The following is an 18,100-nucleotide window of genomic DNA, read 5'->3' on the forward strand; positions in this document are numbered from 1 at the left end:
GAGAACACACTCCATTTCCCCATTATTCATCAACAATGGATTCGATGCTTCCAATTGCGATTGTATCTGCAATTATCGGAATTGTGATTGCTTTTCTACTTTTCAGTAACTATTTCCAGAAAAGGAAATCTGAGGTTGAATCTATTATCCCCAATCCGGAACCCACAATTCAAAAAACTTCAAAGCAGTCTCACAAAAACACATTGAAGAAATCTCAACCTAAATCTCATTCTCACACCTCCGATCATAAGGTAAACAAAAAAAAAATTTACTGCTATTTTGCTTGAAAAAGTTAAATTTCTCTCTCTCTCTTTTTTCCTGTTTCTAGGGTTTATTGATGCTTTTTGCTATTGAATTATTTAAAGCTATTAACTTTGTGCTTTGGAAATGTGCGTATTTGAGATTCTTTGTGTATTCAATCTCAAGATAATGGAATTGGCTATGTGAATTCTTTGTATGCATTTTTGTATCAATTTAGCTCCAAGGTGCACTTCATTGTTGCATTTTTGTCATAATTACACTATTTTTACGCTACCATGAACTCAAACCAGACGTTTCTCATCCCGAATATGTTTCAACAGACTAGCCAAGTTGCTATCATCAGTTAAGGTGTTTCTGGATTTCATTTGCAAATATAACCATGAGCTGTGTATTCAATGATTAGGCAACTGAAAGTGACTTCTGTTACTGGCTATGTCTGCAGGATGCAAACAAAAGGCATCACCCACTGGACTTGAATACTCTAAAAGGTCATGGGGATATTGTCACAGGGCTTTGCTTCTTACCCAATGCACAGTCTTTGGCAACTGGTAATTTTTGGTTTTACGTATTTGTATTGTTTGAGCTCTAAGCTTCACAAACCAAGTTGTATGATCGCCGTACTTCTACTAGTGTGCACAAGTGTCTGCCAATTTGTTTGTCGCTACAGTTAATTTGTCGAGATATGCATGTTGGAACCAGCAACCTTTTTTCTTTTCATTTTCTTTAGATAAATTCTCTTTGGTACAGGATTATATTGCTTGGAAATGAGCTGCGGTTGAAAGTGAGAAAGATATAATTCATATCAAAATCCCTTTGATTGCATTACAGTTTCTATACTTGGTACCATCTAACGAGAACTTTGGGTTAAAAATTTAAGCGCGAATAAGTCTTGCTTTAGTTTCTTCCTTTCCGTTGCATCCTCCTCCTGAAGCTATAGGATTGAGTTTCTTTTTATAAGAAAAACAAATTTGTTACAAAAATGTATTAAAACACAGGGCAGAAAGAACTCAAGTTCTAAAAGGGTAAGGAATTAAAGTTTGACCAGAACTCTAATCAATTGATACAATCACTGGAAAGTTGTATGGTATAAGTGCATGCTTTGTCCTAGAATATTCTAGCATTGGGTCATAGCTACAAGTAGCACTTAGTCGCTGGCATTGTAGCTCTTCCAAGAGCTTTACTTAGCACTTAGTCGCTAGCATTGTAGCTCTTCCAAGAGCTTTACTTACTGACTAAAACGGGGAAAAAGAAACAGGTTCTCATTGTACTAAATTGTGACAATGAATCTAGGGGGATAAAAATTGCCGGATGCTGCTTAACGTTGCCTTTGGAGTTTATTCTATCAGTTTTCCTGCAATGGCGAATTCGTGGTCTTTGCAACAATTGTTTACCTGAAATTTATTCAGTTTCCAAGGCCTAATTCTCTAGGAATTTTTTAAAATTTTCCATCTTTAAAAAGATTACAGTATTTTCAGTGAGGGGTACAGAACTCTTACATTCTTAAAAGACAAATTATTACCAGTATTGGGATGAAATGGGCCCCACATAGTAGAATTGAATTGAGGATTCATATAGCGAAATCTAACTAATTTGAGATAGATTGACTAATAGTTGGTCAATTGATTGACATTCTGCTTAAAAATGTCAGCATAGTGTCTGGGACTTTTCTTTAAACCAACATATGGGTCAAGATATAATAGGAGTTATTGATCTGTATAACTTACTAACAGAAGAAGAAACGCTACAGATGCACAAAAAATACACACATAAATGTGTTGGTTGTCTTTTTTTTTTTTTTTTTTTTTTTTGATGACATGGGAACCCGCAGCCGCTACCCTTCGGGTGCGCACAGGGTAAACCCAGCTCCTGTGCAATAGCTCGCAAACCACACAGGAGAGGTAACCAGCACTAGGCAAGCCCCGTGCGACGAGCTCGACCCAGAAGGCAAATCCCCTGCTGTCTTAGGCGGGGGTTTCAAACCTGAGACCTCCATTATGAAAGCCCCATGCTCAACCAACTAAGCCACCCTTGCGGGTAATGTGTTGGTTGTCTTTACTTTGAAACTTCTGAATCCTATAAGCTTTTTTCATGTTCTCTACTACCTACATGGAAATTGGAAGCTAATTCTTCCATCATGCATCGTCTCCAGATGCCACATAGTCCAGTTTCTGGGAAGGCAATATTCTACCATTTATTTGCCGAAATTTATGAATATAAAAAGTCGTATAAAAGCCAGATCTCACTCTTACTCTTCTTATAATCAGCTTTCCATTTTATTCTCTTATTGAAAAAGAAAGGTAATTTTTTTTGATAAAGTAAAAGAAAAAGAAAGAAAGGTAAACATTTACTTCTCATCTTAATAAAGCGTCCATAAAATTCACGTTAATTTTGGAAACAAAGTTGTAGCAATAATTTACTATTCCAATGAAGGTACCTTAGCAGTTGCTTTGCCCTCTTGTTGCTGATTATTTCATCCTTGGTATGTCAAACCATTGTGTTGGGACTTATTGTAGGTTTAATGTTACCATTGTGATTAGTGATTATGGGACAATTTCTGCTAATAGGATTTGATTTCTGTTGAAATATTTTATGGGCTCAACTTCACTTGTATGGATTTTTTTTTTCTTAGGTCAGTCTGTTTGGGGGATGGCAAGGGAGATATTTAACATTCTCTTCGTATACATTTTCACTGCCCTTGGGAAGATAACAAAAGAGAGTGGAAAATAAATGGAAGAAATTTTATGATTCTTTGTCCAAGTGGTTAAGCGCGGTATTAGGGAGATATACTTCTATATAGTACCCCGATTAGTCATGTTATCGATTCCGCTCTATTCGGGTTCAATTTACTATTGAGAGGATTCATTAAGATTATTTTTATGTTAGGCTTCAACCTACCACACTCTCCTCATTTGTCCGAGCTTGGATCTGCTATATGTTGCAAAACCAGCTAGGCAGAGTTTAGGATAACCTTCTTTGTTGTTATACGTTTATTATTCACAAAACTGTTCTGGAATAGTGAGGGGATGTAAGAAGCTTTAAGAACATCGTCTCACTTATATATTTGGTCTATAGGGGAAATACCTGTATGTATAGATAACTAGGTAACTTAAAGATATGACTTGGCCACATTACAAACTTTGATGGCCTTGGTGTGTTACTAATGAAGGACATTTTCTACTTAATGAAATATATTTGTTATCCTTAAACTACTATAATTAAAGAGAACATGCTATAAATCGTAGTCATAATTACGTTCGCATCTTCTATCACTTCAAAGGATTTATGGTTCTAGAAATAGTCGTTCACATTCCATTTATGCATTTTTGTAGGAGGATGGGGGAGATAGATGTCAATCTTCCATACTAATGTTTTCCTCTTGCAGCTTGTGCTGACGGGGTTGTTAGGGTCTTCAAGTTGGATGATGCTTCGAGCAAAAGCTTTAAGTATGACTTTTACTGTCTTATTATTATTAAGGCACTAATTATTATTAAGCTCCGAGCAAAATTTTTTTGTTGTTATTATTATTATTATTATCAATATTTTTGTTAGGTTTGAATTTAGTTGCAAATTTCTAACTCTAATCTATGGTGTATCTTATTCAGGTTTCTGAGAATTAATTTGCCAGCTGGAGGTCATCCAACTGCAGTTGCAGTTGCTGATGAAGCTTCCTCAGTTGCAGTGGCATGCCATGGTCTTTTTGGTTCTTCCCTGTACATGTATGGTGAAGGGAAACCTAAAGCAGATGCTGATTCCAAACAGGCCAAGCTTCCTCTTCCAGAAATCAAATGGGAACAGCATAAAGTTCATGACAAGAGAGCAGTCCTGACTCTAGTTGGTACCAAGGCTACATATGGTAGTGCTGATGGGAGCACAATCATTGTTTCATGTTCTGAAGGTAAGATTGGATTCTTATGAAATTCTTTTCAAGCTTACCCAGAGAACTCTTGAGTTAAAGCTCAATGGATATCCTGATTCTTGTAAAAGCTTCATGGGCTCATATTTGTAGCTGGAGAATGCATGATTATGAGAGAGCGGGCATGTATCATATTGATTTTTGAATTCTGTATTTGAGTTTTAAGTTTATTCAATTTCATTCTGTAGCTAGTGCTAATTGGCCTAACTACCATGCTTAGCTTTTATCAGTACGTAAAGTTTTTTTGAGGTAGCTAAAGACCAACACTAAGTTTGTGCTGGATTAACAAAGATGTTCCGTCCTTTATAGTACTATTTTTTAAAATATTACAGCTAATTCTATCAGGATGTCCTCACTATTTACAGCAATCAATTTACACCATTGTCCTAATAAACTAAGGCATGTTAACTTCAAATACTGATTGATGTAGTCTTTCCTTCGAAGAATCTATTGTTTCTTTCAGTTCAAACTACCCAAACTTTACATGGTGGAACTGTCATCCAGATTTTCTTAAGCTCCCTTGTAATTTTCCGTCCTTCCCAGAAGCAATACAATTGTTTTTAGGGTTCTTGGAATGACTCTCCTCAAGCCACATATATCTGCAAAAACATTCTGCATAGTAACTACGCAATGCAAAAATAAGTGGTCAGTTTCTTCATTATCAAACCCACACAAATCTGACTTGCTGCACATGTGAAAGCCTTCTCTCTGAAGATCTCGCTGTTTTAAACAGGCATCATGTTACAAAACCCAGCTGAAGCAAGCTACTTTACTTGGTCCATAGACTTCCAAATCAAGGCTCTTGACCGTCGAGAAGAAAAAGAGTCATCCCTATTAACATTTAACTTGAATTCACAGTGAACTTTCTATTGCTATTTGCAGTCCATATGAGCCTGACAGGAGTCCCATTAAGTTGTCTTGACTGTCCCAATTTCAAAAGAAGTTGGGCATGCTTTTCAACTTACCACTTGAAGCAATTCCTTCTAAACCTCACATTCTGTTTATTTTCTTCTAACTGGCATGCTTAATTCTGACTTCTTTTGGCATTGTAGAGGATTTTGGCCTGAGATCGTGTAGAAAATTGTGGACATGATATCTAATATGTTAATATTTTGTGTACATCAGTGCATCAACTATCTCAAAATTTGAGCATGTTGGTAGGTAACCAAAGTCACTAATTACTGGAACTGTTAATTACCTACTTCCCTAACATAATTTCCTTAACTACAGTATCATGATCAAAAATGTTACTGTACCAAAATCACTTTCAGTCCTGCACCAAAAGTTTTTCCACACCACAAGTTGGGAGTCTTTTTTTTTTTTTTTATTTTTTTTTATTACTAATTAAAGAAGGTAAATCACATTTTACCATAAGATTGATAATCTGTAGCCTTAGTACAGAGTTTCAGAAGCAAATTTTAGATAGCAATGAAAAATCAATGCGATTTATTTTTCTTGCACACGTGCAAACACAATTCATTCCAAGTGCTTTAGTTTCCTCAACTTTGAGCCATATAATAGTACCACTTGCTTTAAAGTGAATAGATATATTACATTTGAAATTATTACACAATGACAAAATGAATAGGGAAAAAGAAAACATAAAATCAAGTTTCATTTTATCATTCAAAGTTTTGAATGGATCTTAGGATCAGATTGGGGTTGTAGAACTTGGTTGAAGTTGCTTCACTTAGTCCAAATTATGAAGCTTGATAACACTACCTTAGCTAGTATGTTTGGTCGCGTTCTTTTTCCGGGTTCTCTCTGGACTCTGGGATCAAACACTTCTGCTGCTTGTTGCTATATTTGCAGGACGAACCAAAATAGAAATTCAGAAACTTGTTGGCAGACAGTTCTGTTGTACATGTCTTTAACTGCCAAATTTTAATATTAAGATTGTATGATGCAAAATATTTTTAAAATGCTATCGCTTTATAAAGATGACATTGTCAATTTAGTTTTATTGATGAAAGCAAATGATCTTGCTTCAGGCAATGCTCTTAATTGGTGTTTGTTGGAAAAATAAATCTCAATCTGATCTCAAACTTACATTACAATTCTTTTGGAAGAAAGTGGATGCATTTGAATGACATGAAGATTGGTTTTGATGTTCCAAGAATCTTTTATGCACTGTGGATGCCACGTTTGGGTTTTGATGGATATTAGTGATATGACCATAGACGTGTGACCAGCTCGCTCATAATGCCTAAATTCCACTACCTCTTTGTGTCATAGTTTTCTTTTCTGCTTGCCATTTGTGTGTCCGAGATTTCATATCCACAAACATCTTTACAACCAGATTCCTCCTTTCCTTTCTTTTTTGTGTGGAAGAACCTTTTTTTTTTTTTTTTTTTTCCATGAGGCAAAATGACACATGAAATAATCTGCTTCCGTATTTTTTGTGTTTTAGGTACTGATATTGTCCTTTTTCATGGAAAAAGTGGCAAGATTGTTGGGAACGTCGATACGAATCAACTCAAGAATAACATGGCTACTATATCTCCCAATGGGCGTTTTATAGCTGCTGCAGCTTTTACTGCTGATGTCAAGGTGAAGTTTGATGTTGGGATCTTATCATTTTGTGAGACTGAACTGCTTTAAGCTTTTATAAATAGTCTCAACAGTGATGTGCTACATTTTGTGTCAAATTTCAATCTAAGGTGAGTAGTGGGAAAATGATGTTAGGAAACTAGGTAGTAATAAGAGATATTGGAAGATGAGAAGAAAAAAGGAAACGTGAGTGTCCTTTTTCTGTTCAAAATTTTTTGGAGGGTTAGATAGGAGAAACAAAGAGTTCCAGCTAATAACCTGTACTAAATTCTTGCGCCAGTAGTTTCCTGAGACATTAAAACTGTTAAGACTTTCACAGCTACATTCTTTTCAGTTGCCGTCTTGTCGTTCAGCGTCAACTGTCAGGCAGTCTGGCATGTGAATCGGACTGTTATGTACAGTCTTGTCAATGTGGTGGTTGGAAGGGCAGTTAGAACAAGGAGCTTATGGGGTGGCGCTATTCAAGGAAATACACATATGGTTATCGCCTGGTTCTAGTCATCTCGTATGCAGCTGGGCCAAAGCTTGGACAAAGATGGTCAAATGGTGTTTGCCATTGATTCACTCAAGAACATATTTCAGAACCACGTACACCCACCACCCATCCACAAAGAGGGATCCAAATGTTTGTCCTATGTAAGCCGAAGAGAGTGAAAGACGGATGGGGTTATCCAAAGAATATGTTTTCCCTATGTGATCTGTGTGAATAGCTAAACACTTTCCAATCCTTCCTGAGAGAGGTGGACATTGCACATCGTTTGATTTTATTTAAGTATTATCTTTCACTCATGGAAGTTGTAGATATTTGTCATTTTTCCAAAGAAGTCAACTAAATTGGGATAAGTTATGAAGGAAAAGTAGGTTATATAAATTTGGGGTGGGGGTTAAATACTGTGGTAAAGCTCTCATTACTTGTGTGTGGTTTGAGTCCTTTTAAGTTTTATGCAATTTACATCACGCTCCTTTCCTTTGTCAACTTGGCAACGATTTTTTCATATATTTCTGACTTGGTTGTTGGATGTCATCAAAGAAAAGTTCCTGAAGAAGTTTCTTTTTGACAGGTTTGGGAGATTGTGTACTCGAAGGATGGTGCTGTAAAGGAGGTTTCAAGGATTATGGAGCTCAAGGGGCATAAGGTAAATGATATGACGTTCTTGCCCTAGGGAAGTCTTATTTTCATTTTCTCCTTTTCTAGCCCTCTCTAGGGTTCTGGGTTCTAGATCAACATGATCTGAATTCAGGTGTGTCTGATGATGTTTCTAGTGTGTGCAGGCTTACTATTGTCTTGATTTGTACTTCGGGGAAACCTTTTAGCTTAATGTTAATATTTTAGGGAAAGGAGAAATTGTAGAAAATTCCTAAGGGAGTGTCAATTTGAAGTAGCTGTTTCATCAAAGACCTCCATGATTCAAATACTTGCAGTTGATCGTAGACTGGGAACATCTCTTTTTATTTATGTGCATGATTTAACTGATGAATGAAATCTTGTTTTTATTATAGAAGGTGTACAATGCTCTCTCGACTGACCGTGTCATTTAGTTTCAATGAACTTTTGCGATTGACCTTTTCTTTTTGGATTTGCTATTAATTTGTTACTTTATTTAATCGTTCCTGTATATGTCTAAATTTTATGTGTGCTGTACAGAGTGCAGTGACGTGGCTATGCTTTAGCCCGAATTCTGAACAAATAGTCACTGCATCGAAGGATGGTACCATCAGAGTGTGGAATATTAATGGTACGTCTTCCCTCCCTAGCTCTTATTAGTTACCAATTTACCATTATTACCTCATCTAATTATATTCCTTTGTGCAACATTCTTGTTCTGCAGTGCGCTATCATCTTTCTGAGGACCCTAAGACATTAAAGGTGTTCCCTATTCCCCTTAAGGATGCAAATGGCACAACTTTACACTATGATCGTTTATGTCTGTCACCTGATGGGAAGATATTGGCCACCACTCATGGTTCAATGATGCAATGGCTATGTGCGGAGACTGGGAAGGTTTTGGACACAGCTGAAAAAGCACATGATGGTATATTTTTAAAATTACTTAGCACCTATATCAGAAAATGTCCCACCATTTTCATCCCTTTGTATGTATTGAACCAGTCTGTAGAAATTTTTCTATATTCTGAAGCAGCTATGAGCCTATGACTGGATGCTTCTTTGCAACAGTTCAACTTTTCGTTCCTTCCCAATAGACAACAAGAACCTCAATGGAATACATTAGCACATCCTTTTAAAACCTTCTCCAAATCCCATCCTGCCACCCCTTCCCCATCAAAAGGAGGAGGAAGATTCATAAAGTGTTACCTAGAATCTAATTGGGACGTCATCCGCATTTTAGCTTTCATTTTATTGAGCACTGTATTGTCTTGATACCTTTTCTTTTCCTCACGAGTGTTCCTTTTCAGTTTCCTCAGGAGTCACGAATATTTTAAGTTAGATTTCATTGTTCCTAGATGCTGTGAGGCTCTGCTGGAACCATTCTACTTACTATTCTTGTTTAAGTCATGAGTTTTGTCTTAGAACCTCTGCTGCGCTTACATAGTTTCTGCGCTATAGGTGTAATTTTGTATGAAGCAATATGATGTCTTAGGTCAATAGGAGATGAGAGGGGATGTCTTAGATCAATAGGAGATGAGGGTAAAGTTGTTCTATCATGGTGCTTGAAGGTGGCATGCAGATCTAGGATTTTATGGGGATCGGTGCACCACTGCTGACAGAAGATGGACGAAGTCATGAGTGTAGGATGCCAGACTTGGAATTCTTGGGATGGCTAAAGTGAGAACTGAAAGCTACTGGAATGGAGTTGGATGAGAGAGAAGAGAAAATAGTGATTTTCTTTTTCCAAAAGAGTTTAACTTTTACCAACAGTGTTAATTCTTTTTATATTATCAAGTTACAAGTAATTGATCAGTGACCCGCGAGAGATGATAGGCGAACTTGGGATTAGAAGAAAAAGAAAGGGCAATATTACACCGGAATAAAATGAAAGAGAGAAGTAAAACAAACTGAACCAAATAGCAGAATAGTGTCATCAAAAAAAAAAATAGCAGAATAGGAAAACCATAAAAAATGATAATCTAATAAAAATACCATAAAGGAATAGAACCCTTGGCCTAAGTATCACAATTCATTACTTAACCGGTGTTCACAACATTTATTGTTTGTGCAAACACAATATAAATAAGAAACTTTATTAGAAAAACTTAACGAGAGTCTCCGATAAAGATGCAAGTAACTTATTCATTGACTTGTGCATCACAATGCTTTTAGTCTACTGGGTGCACAACGACATTATGAGCCTGATTTACAAGTATAGTGTACAACACAAAACAAAATTTGGGGAAGTAGCATAGGTTTCCGTGAACCCAGCGTGTTCAACGTGGCTCTGCCACTGTGGCTGGTAGTCCAGCCATACCAGCCACGCTGTCAAGTTATATTAACCTGATCTGAAAATTTATATTCTTCCACTTTTTGTGTACAGGTGATATCACTGACATGGCATGGTCGCCTTCTCCGATTCCAATCGGTAAGTCTCTCTCCCATCCCAAGGGAAGTTCTGTATTATGTGTGATTTTATTTTATTTTATTTTCTTGTCTACATTAGCTCATAAAGAGGATCAGCTTTTTTCCTCTTTTTTTTTTTCCAAGTCTTTTGTCACCAAGTCAAACGATAGTTGGTCTCTTTTGGCTGGCATCTTGCTTTCAAGTCTTCTTTCTAGTTTTAATGGATTTTCTGAATTCTTCCATTTTTCCCCTATATATTTTAGCAAGTATGGAGATGAGACTCGCTTTCTGTATTATAGCTATGATGGGGAAAAGTATGAAAAACTGTCGCGAAAAGGAAAAATTGAATAGTAGGACCAAATCCTCGTGGTTTAGGAGGAAGCTATCATTACACTTCCTCCTGCTGTTGAAGAAATTCTAGTAACTTAATAACCATTAGGCTCTAAATTCATAGGTGCATTTAGCAAGGATTTGTGATGGCAGCAAAAGAAAATAATAGTGTTTCTTTTGTGCAAAAAGTTTCTATAATCGTTGCTTTCTGGAGATGGTCTCACATTATTATGTTGGTTTTCTTTTTCTTGTTGCAACTGTGTATCAGGTGACAAGCAAGCTGTGGTGTTGGCCACAGCCAGTGTCGATAAGAAAGTGAAGTTGTGGGCAGCTCCATCCCTGAATGCATCATGAATAAGCTATGGAGCCTTGCCCCGTCCGTCAATGACAAGCTATTGATGTCTCACCCAGTTTCTGAACTAATAGATCACATACTATATATAGGGTTCAAGTCCGAAGAGCAGAATACAGACTAAGTTAGAGGATGAGTTCTGACATCTTTTGAGGGTTTTTGTTATGCAAAGTGAGATTTAACCAGAATGTAGTAAGCTAGACAAATTTTGATGTTTTATACATGGGTTAGTGGTTCTCTCTCAAGCCCTGAGAAGTGATGAGGTGTTGCTTATTTTTAGAGCTGAGAATTGGAAAAGGTGGTTTTTTTTGTTTCAGGTTAAAAGAGCAATATATATTTTGAAGTGTTTGTTGTCAACTTATTAGAAAAAACAGGAGGTTCTCTTTTCTGTTCAGTCAAAAGTTAATAACAAAGGAATAGGGAGTTCTATTTTCCTTGCTGTAGAATGTAGAAAATGATCCACTTGGTTATGTTAGTCATTTCCTCTTTTCTGTCCACAGCGAAAAAAGATGACAAAATATGGAAAGTTCTGTTTTGCTTGCGGTAGAAACTAGAAAGTAGAATGTCAAGTTGCTCTTTCGGTTTGGTCATCAACTTATTAGGGAAAATGGGATTGTTTTCTTTCTGCTTTCAGTAACTTAAAGAGAGAAAACCAGAAATTGCAATGCCATAAGAAGTGGAAACGGTTCTCCTTGTTGAGGCTCATCATCAACTTATTAAAAGGTAAAAGGTTAGCACACTGTAATTTGCAGGTATGGTGACGTAGAGCATTTGAAGTGTCGAGGAAGAAAAATAGATAAAGTAGGGTGGAACAGTGATCTTGACGAATAAAGGTAATCATTAAATAATACTACTACCTTAGATCTAATTTATGTGGTAATTTTCTACTATTAGTTTATCCAAAAAAAAATCTTTCATAAACATCAAGCTCAATCAAATATTGCCACATAAATTGAAATAGAGGAAGCAGTGACAATCTCCAGAAAAAGCAAAGTTTGAAATCCAGAAGGAACCAAAAAAACTAACGCCCACCGTGGGGCTCGAACCCACGACCACAAGGTTAAGAGCCTTGCGCTCTACCAACTGAGCTAGACGGGCTTGTGGTTTCGTTGATTTACTTTACTACAAAGTTTGATGTTACACCTTGGTGCCGCTTATGTACATTTTAAAATAATTGGAACCTAAAACTAAATTATTAAAAGCCTCTTTTTGATGTCATGTTTGGTCTTTCGTCCTCAAATTCAACTTTTAAGAGTTTCTTTTTCTTTTTCAGAAGAAACAAAAAAATAACAAATGTGTAATTTCATCTTTCATTGTTACACGTCTATTCTTATTATTACAATAGTACTTTTGCAGTGTCTTTTACTTTATAAAATAAATATAGGAAAGGTTCTAAATTTGAATAAGTTCAAATTGGTGTAAGGTTAAGTACGTTCACTTGCATTGATATACATTAAAAAAGTAATAGCATAGGTTTCAAAAGATGGTGCATAAAGAAGAATTATAGAACTAGCCATATAATTAACATCTCTAACTTTTAGGTTACATAAGAAAAAACACAAACTATGCAAGCACTCCATTTATATAGTGCCTGATAGAAGCAGCACGTACATTCACACTTAATCCAACATTTTACTAAATCAACTTGTCTCGAAAGAGAGAGAAAGGATCACACATTTAAAATAAAAATAAAAAGAACAAAAAGGCAGAGTTTCAAAGCCTCAAAAAAGGGTTATTGCATTTATTCAGATTTGAAGGGAGGTGTAGATCCATCACGATTGTCTTCCATCCTCAATTTCTCTCTTCTCTGTCATATTCACAAGACACAAGTTAGACAATTTAACATGCTTTCGTTGGACCTCTCTATAACGGTTATTCTTTATAATAACATATAATTATTATAAAAAATTTCTCTGGAACAAGTTTTACATGTTATGTTATATAAATATGTTCTCTTTAACAACATTTCGCTATAAAGAATCAAAATATATCCGAACAAACAACACTGTTATAGTGACGTTTGACTGTATTTCTTTCTACATTAGGAAAAAAAAAAAAGGCCAATGAAAGCTCCTAATGTTCCCCCAAATGAAAACATTCATGCTCTCTCCTCTTAATCTAATGATTAGAAACATTTTTCACGAATTTTCTTTTTAGAAAAAGAATGTTTTACGAATTAATATGAAGAAAAAGAATGTTTTACGGATTAATATGAAGGTTTTGTTTTTCTTTTTTTCTTCAATTTGGCCGTATTCTGTGAAAAGGAAAAAAGAGAAAGAATGTTCTGTTGATACCTTTTCGAAGACTTCCTTCTGGTATCGGTATCCCTGAGACAAAAAGAAAATATTATAGAATTACGAGGGTAAATCATTAGCATAACATATTTTGCTCATGTAACGCAACATTAAGTAATTCAGATTTTCAAAATAAATCCCGTATTTTTAGTTCCCCTTGTCTCGACTCTATAACAAGTGGTCTTTTTCCAAATTTTGTATCTTTTTATTTATAGAAAATCGAGTTCTTGAAATTTCATTTGTATGATATAAAGGTTAACGGTGAACAGACCTTGTCGGTTCCATAGAGGTAATCACAGTAAGTGAAGACTGAAGCAAAGTTGCTGTGACAACTTTCTCCAACAAAGTGGTGATAATCATGGTATATTGCTCCCCCATAAAATGGTATGTATTTTGAAGGACTCCATGGAAATTCATAGCTGCATAATTAAATTAAATTCTATATCAAATATCATTCTTTCTTCCAAAAAAATAAAATAATCGAGTAGTAACGAATGGTCAATTGAGCAATAAAGTAATAATCATGTGTACCCGCTGTGTGTCTCAATGGCTTCAATTTGCCTCAAGACAAACCAAAGCCAAAAGGTTAACATGTGACAAGGAACAATAAGTGGGCCAAGGAAAGAAGCCAAGCCCAAGATAATAATCTCAGCCCAATGGGCATAAGGTGCTGCAAAACCAATTGGGGCCACATATTCATGATGGACTCTGTGGATTTTGTCATAACCCCATTTATAGTGATGAAGCATCCTGTGAAGCCAATAGTTTGCATAGTCTTCAACTAAGAAATATACCAGTAATTGCCAAAACACTTCTGATGCAGATGGCAGGGGCAAACTTGTCCTTATTCCAACCCACTGCACAAAGCCCAAATAGAGTACTAAAATCAATAATGAGAAAAATATATTACTCCTATATTCTATCTTTCTTGGCCTTTACCTCCCTTTTTTTAATTGCAAGATGTTAACAGGAAAGTACATGAAAGTTTGGGCTGCATGTAAGGTTATTGAATTTTACCATTCAGTGAAAAAAAGATCCAGTTCAAAATTTTAAGACAACCTGTGAAGTAGCTCAATTCAAGACATGCATAGATTCTTTGGTGTCCTTATATACTACACTTGATGGGAAAAACTTAAACCATTAAGAAAATTTAGATGCTTCTATTGCTTATATCAAAACATTATCTAACACCCTCCCCCACCTACCTTTTAAGTTCACTCATAAATTTGAATGTGATCGTACGAGTATAAAGAAAAGACTTGTAAAATGTTAATTTTGTTTTATTCGGTACAATCAGTGGCGGAGCCATGTTGACACCCCTTCGCCAAAAAATTACACTGTGTAAATACGTAAAAAAATATTTTTTATGTATATATACTATGTGTTGACCCCTTAATTTCGTTGTAGATTTACTTTTTTATATTTTGACACCCCTTAATAAAAATCCTAGTTCCGTCACTGGGTACAATATGAAAAGTTTAAACACTTCATATATCTCCTGCAACTTCAAACACTTCAATTCTTTCCAAGATCTCAAAATCATGAACAGGATTTGTCTATTGTTAGTTTTAGACCTAATTCATATCGTCATCCATGAAACATGCAAAGTAGTATTGGCAGTTTCGAACATGTATAATGTAAGAATTTCAAATAATTTGCGTCAAAGGGGGAATCCTAATTTTGTAAAGAAAAATGCCCTTGTCATTTCAAAATATCTTAAGGATGAACGGGACAGAGAGAGAGAGAGAGAGAGAAATATTCTAGTCAATTCAATGAGACACGCATACAACATAGTAGGTAATAAATTCATTTGCATGACTAATTTTTATTGCTTACCTGTATCACACCAAGGCGATCATACATACAAAGAGTGTTAGTCGGTATGCTATATTAATAGTCTAATTTTTAACACTATCGGTATATTTTAAATTTGATATAAATAAGTTATTAGTCTTATTTTCTAAATTATTAAATTAAATTTTTTACTTGGTGTTGTGATTTTATTTTAACTTGACGGTATTTGAATTGTTCGAAATGGGATAACTTGTTTTGAATAGTTCAAATGTATTTTTGGTCATTTTCCCTAATTTTAATTGCATTTTTTTAGCTTGAGCAACATTTAGTGGAGAGGTCATTATTACGTTATTAATGGCCAGACACTTATGAGCCAAAAACCAAAAAAAGGACAAAATAATTCCATTTCAAAAAACTTTATCATGTGCTTTGGTTTTTGTCTCATGAATTGGTGGACCAAATCTTACACTTTTGAGTTCATAGATTTGATCCACTAACCCGTGAGGCAAAAGAAAAAAAAAAATCACGCAACTAATGTCCACTGTGTGTAAAATTTTCATCAAACAAATAGAACAACAGTGCATGGATGGATACACACCTCAATGATGGGATAGGAGAAAAATTGGAGGGGGCCAACAGCAAATATAAAAGTGATGAGGACTTTTCTGTAGCATTCCATCATCTCAGATAAAGAAAATCTGATCTTGGGTTGAATCTTGTAAACATCAAACTTGTTGGACCTCATTAGCTCAAGAATCACCATTGGCAAAGGGACCATCGTGTAGAAAATGATCAGAAAAATTGTGTTGTGGCAATACAGATAGAAATCTGATTTATCAGCTGTGTAGTTGAACCATAATGTCTCTCCAAATGTTAGGTTCCTCCCTAGAGACATAGAGGCCTCTTGTATGCTCTCAAAAGCCAACATTTTTGCAAATGTGGTTATTTTTTCAACAATATTGGCTCATATGCTTCTTCTTCTTTTCTTGATTTTCTTTTTCTCCCTCTATATATGTAGAATATATACAGAGAGAGAGGGGAAAAAGATGAAAAGGAAAGTTTTGCAAATAGATGTTGCAAAATTTATAGGAAAAAGAAGAAGGAGAAGGAAAGTGGACTTTTTTTTTTTTTTTTTTTTTGGTACTAGGAAGGAGGTGGTGGAGAGAACTCAAAGGATAATCATTAGGTGTACTATAAATGTGGATTGGCTATTTCCACCTTTTTGCTTTGGATCCACACTTTTTAATTTTCCAGGGGTGTTTTTATTTGTTTAGGCTATTCCTTTTTGTTAGTTACACTTTCTATTTTATAATAAGTGTCACCTTAACTAATTTTTTATCTCATAATAAGTGTCAAATTAGGAAATCAAGACATAAATTGACTAGTGTTTTTCAATTCTACTCTTAAACAATAAAATAACATCTAAATAATGATTAGAAAAGCCACATAGTAACATGGTATTATTGGATTCTCAATGTCAAAAGGTTTACTTCTTGTGCATGCTCTAATTAAAAGGTAAAAGTAATTTATTTTTATTATATAAGGGTAATTTAGTAAACTTCACATTGCATTATAGATTTCTTAATATGTGTGTTTTTGACTAAGGTGACACTTATTATAGGTCGGAGGGAGTATTTCATAGTTGGATGTGGTAAGTATTAACATGGAGATTGTTATGCGATGAATAATATTATATAAATTTTAATAATTACTTATAGATCACGTTGTGATTATAATGTTACGATTTTGAATTTCAGTTGTCTTTATGTCTAGTTCAACATATCTTTGTATACGGTCAATACCGGATATAACGTAAACCGATGAAATGAGGACCAAGGGAAAGAAGAGAGGAACGTGTCCGATAACATTCGAACTGAACCGGAGGGGCGCCTAGACCGGAGCTGAGCTAGGAGACCATTTGGTCCACCACCTTTATCGTCGATCCGCATGGCCGTTGTTCCGGTGTAGCCGTTGGTCCGTGTGGTCGTTGGTCCGGTATGTACCGTTGCACGCGAGCCACGCGTCGGTAGCGTGCGCTGCCGGCGCCCACCAACCATGCGTGTGTCGACGGCGCCGCGGTCTAATCCCACCAAATCCGTTCAGGGCTGTCCTTGTTATTATTATTTTATTTAGTTCACATTGTACGAAGCCCATGGGGGCAGCACTATAAATATGGGGCACCCCCCTCCTTTGGAGGGGTTGGCTCCCTTTATCTTTCAAGAACACTAGCAAGAGAAGAATCTCATATATTTATTCTCCCTTTCATTTATTCGGCCAAGGCCATTTCTTTTTAGAATTATTGCTAATAATATAATTCATTGCTCATAACGTTTACATCTTTGGCTGCTTTAGTGGTGAGCCTTCAAATCTATATTTTCTTTATCTTACATACGTCAAGAACAAAGCACATATCCTATACCCACTTACAAATTCAATTGATTATCCGATTCCGGGGTAACAGCCAAGCGCTCACCGTGGGGCTAGGATAATAGTTCTTAGTCTTGATTCTTATCAAACTCATTTAAACCGTAACCCCTCGTTCGTCCTCGTCAAAAACAAATCTATGGCCGACGTCGGCAATCCGCCACGTTAACAACACCAAAATTTCGGGGAAAAAGAAAAGGGCCAACCACGGGGCCCCCGAAAACCCCGCCGACCCCAACCCCGTCGACTCGAAAGGGGGGGGTTTAATCCAAAAAAAAACCGGGATCAAGGCCCCCCCACCCGGGCCCCCCATCCCCCAAAAATCAAACCCGTTACATTGTTTTCCCCACCCAAAAACCCCCCGAACCGGAGGAACCCAAGACCATTAATTTGCGTCCATTTTCGAGAAAAACAAGAACAAAAGGGAAAAAAAATCGGGCAGGGAATGGCCATTCCCCCTTGGCCACAAGGGGGAAAATTGGGCCGAAAAAAGGGCCAATGGCACGCCGGGAAACCGGGGAAAGGAAAGAGCCGCCGGGGGTCGGAAAACAAGATTCCGGGGCCGGTTTCCCCCACCGAGGTCTTAAAAATGCCCGAGACTTTTGGGAAAAAATTTGGGGTTCGACCAAAAAGAAGGGAGACATAAATCCCTTTTGGGCCCGTATACC

The 18,100-nt window shown here is 36.2% G+C and overlaps 2 protein-coding genes and 1 non-coding gene across 3 annotated transcripts; 1 reads left to right on the forward strand and 2 right to left on the reverse strand.

Moving 5' to 3' along the window:
- On the forward strand, nucleotides 1-11,359 carry LOC132064056 (uncharacterized). Its single transcript, XM_059456918.1, has 10 exons — nucleotides 1-251; nucleotides 704-809; nucleotides 3,644-3,704; nucleotides 3,864-4,156; nucleotides 6,585-6,724; nucleotides 7,786-7,860; nucleotides 8,370-8,460; nucleotides 8,554-8,757; nucleotides 10,216-10,260; nucleotides 10,837-11,359. The coding sequence occupies exons 1-10, from the start codon at nucleotides 36-38 to the stop codon at nucleotides 10,920-10,922; spliced, it is 1,317 nt and encodes a 438-aa protein (XP_059312901.1). The 5' UTR covers nucleotides 1-35; the 3' UTR covers nucleotides 10,923-11,359.
- Nucleotides 11,360-11,945: 586 nt separating this feature from the next.
- On the reverse strand, nucleotides 11,946-12,018 carry TRNAK-CUU (transfer RNA lysine (anticodon CUU)). The gene has a single exon. It is a non-coding gene; the product is annotated as a tRNA-Lys (tRNA).
- Nucleotides 12,019-12,390: 372 nt separating this feature from the next.
- LOC132064057 (methylsterol monooxygenase 1-1-like) lies at nucleotides 12,391-16,135 on the reverse strand. Its single transcript, XM_059456919.1, has 5 exons — nucleotides 15,607-16,135; nucleotides 13,746-14,071; nucleotides 13,486-13,633; nucleotides 13,215-13,247; nucleotides 12,391-12,727 (listed from the first exon to the last, which is right to left on the reverse strand). The coding sequence occupies exons 1-5, from the start codon at nucleotides 15,934-15,936 to the stop codon at nucleotides 12,662-12,664; spliced, it is 903 nt and encodes a 300-aa protein (XP_059312902.1). The 5' UTR covers nucleotides 15,937-16,135; the 3' UTR covers nucleotides 12,391-12,661.
- Between the last annotated feature and the right edge of the window lie 1,965 nt (nucleotides 16,136-18,100).

The sequence above is a fragment of the Lycium ferocissimum genome, chromosome 7 (assembly GCF_029784015.1).
Source record: "Lycium ferocissimum isolate CSIRO_LF1 chromosome 7, AGI_CSIRO_Lferr_CH_V1, whole genome shotgun sequence".
Taxonomy (NCBI): domain Eukaryota; kingdom Viridiplantae; phylum Streptophyta; class Magnoliopsida; order Solanales; family Solanaceae; genus Lycium; species Lycium ferocissimum.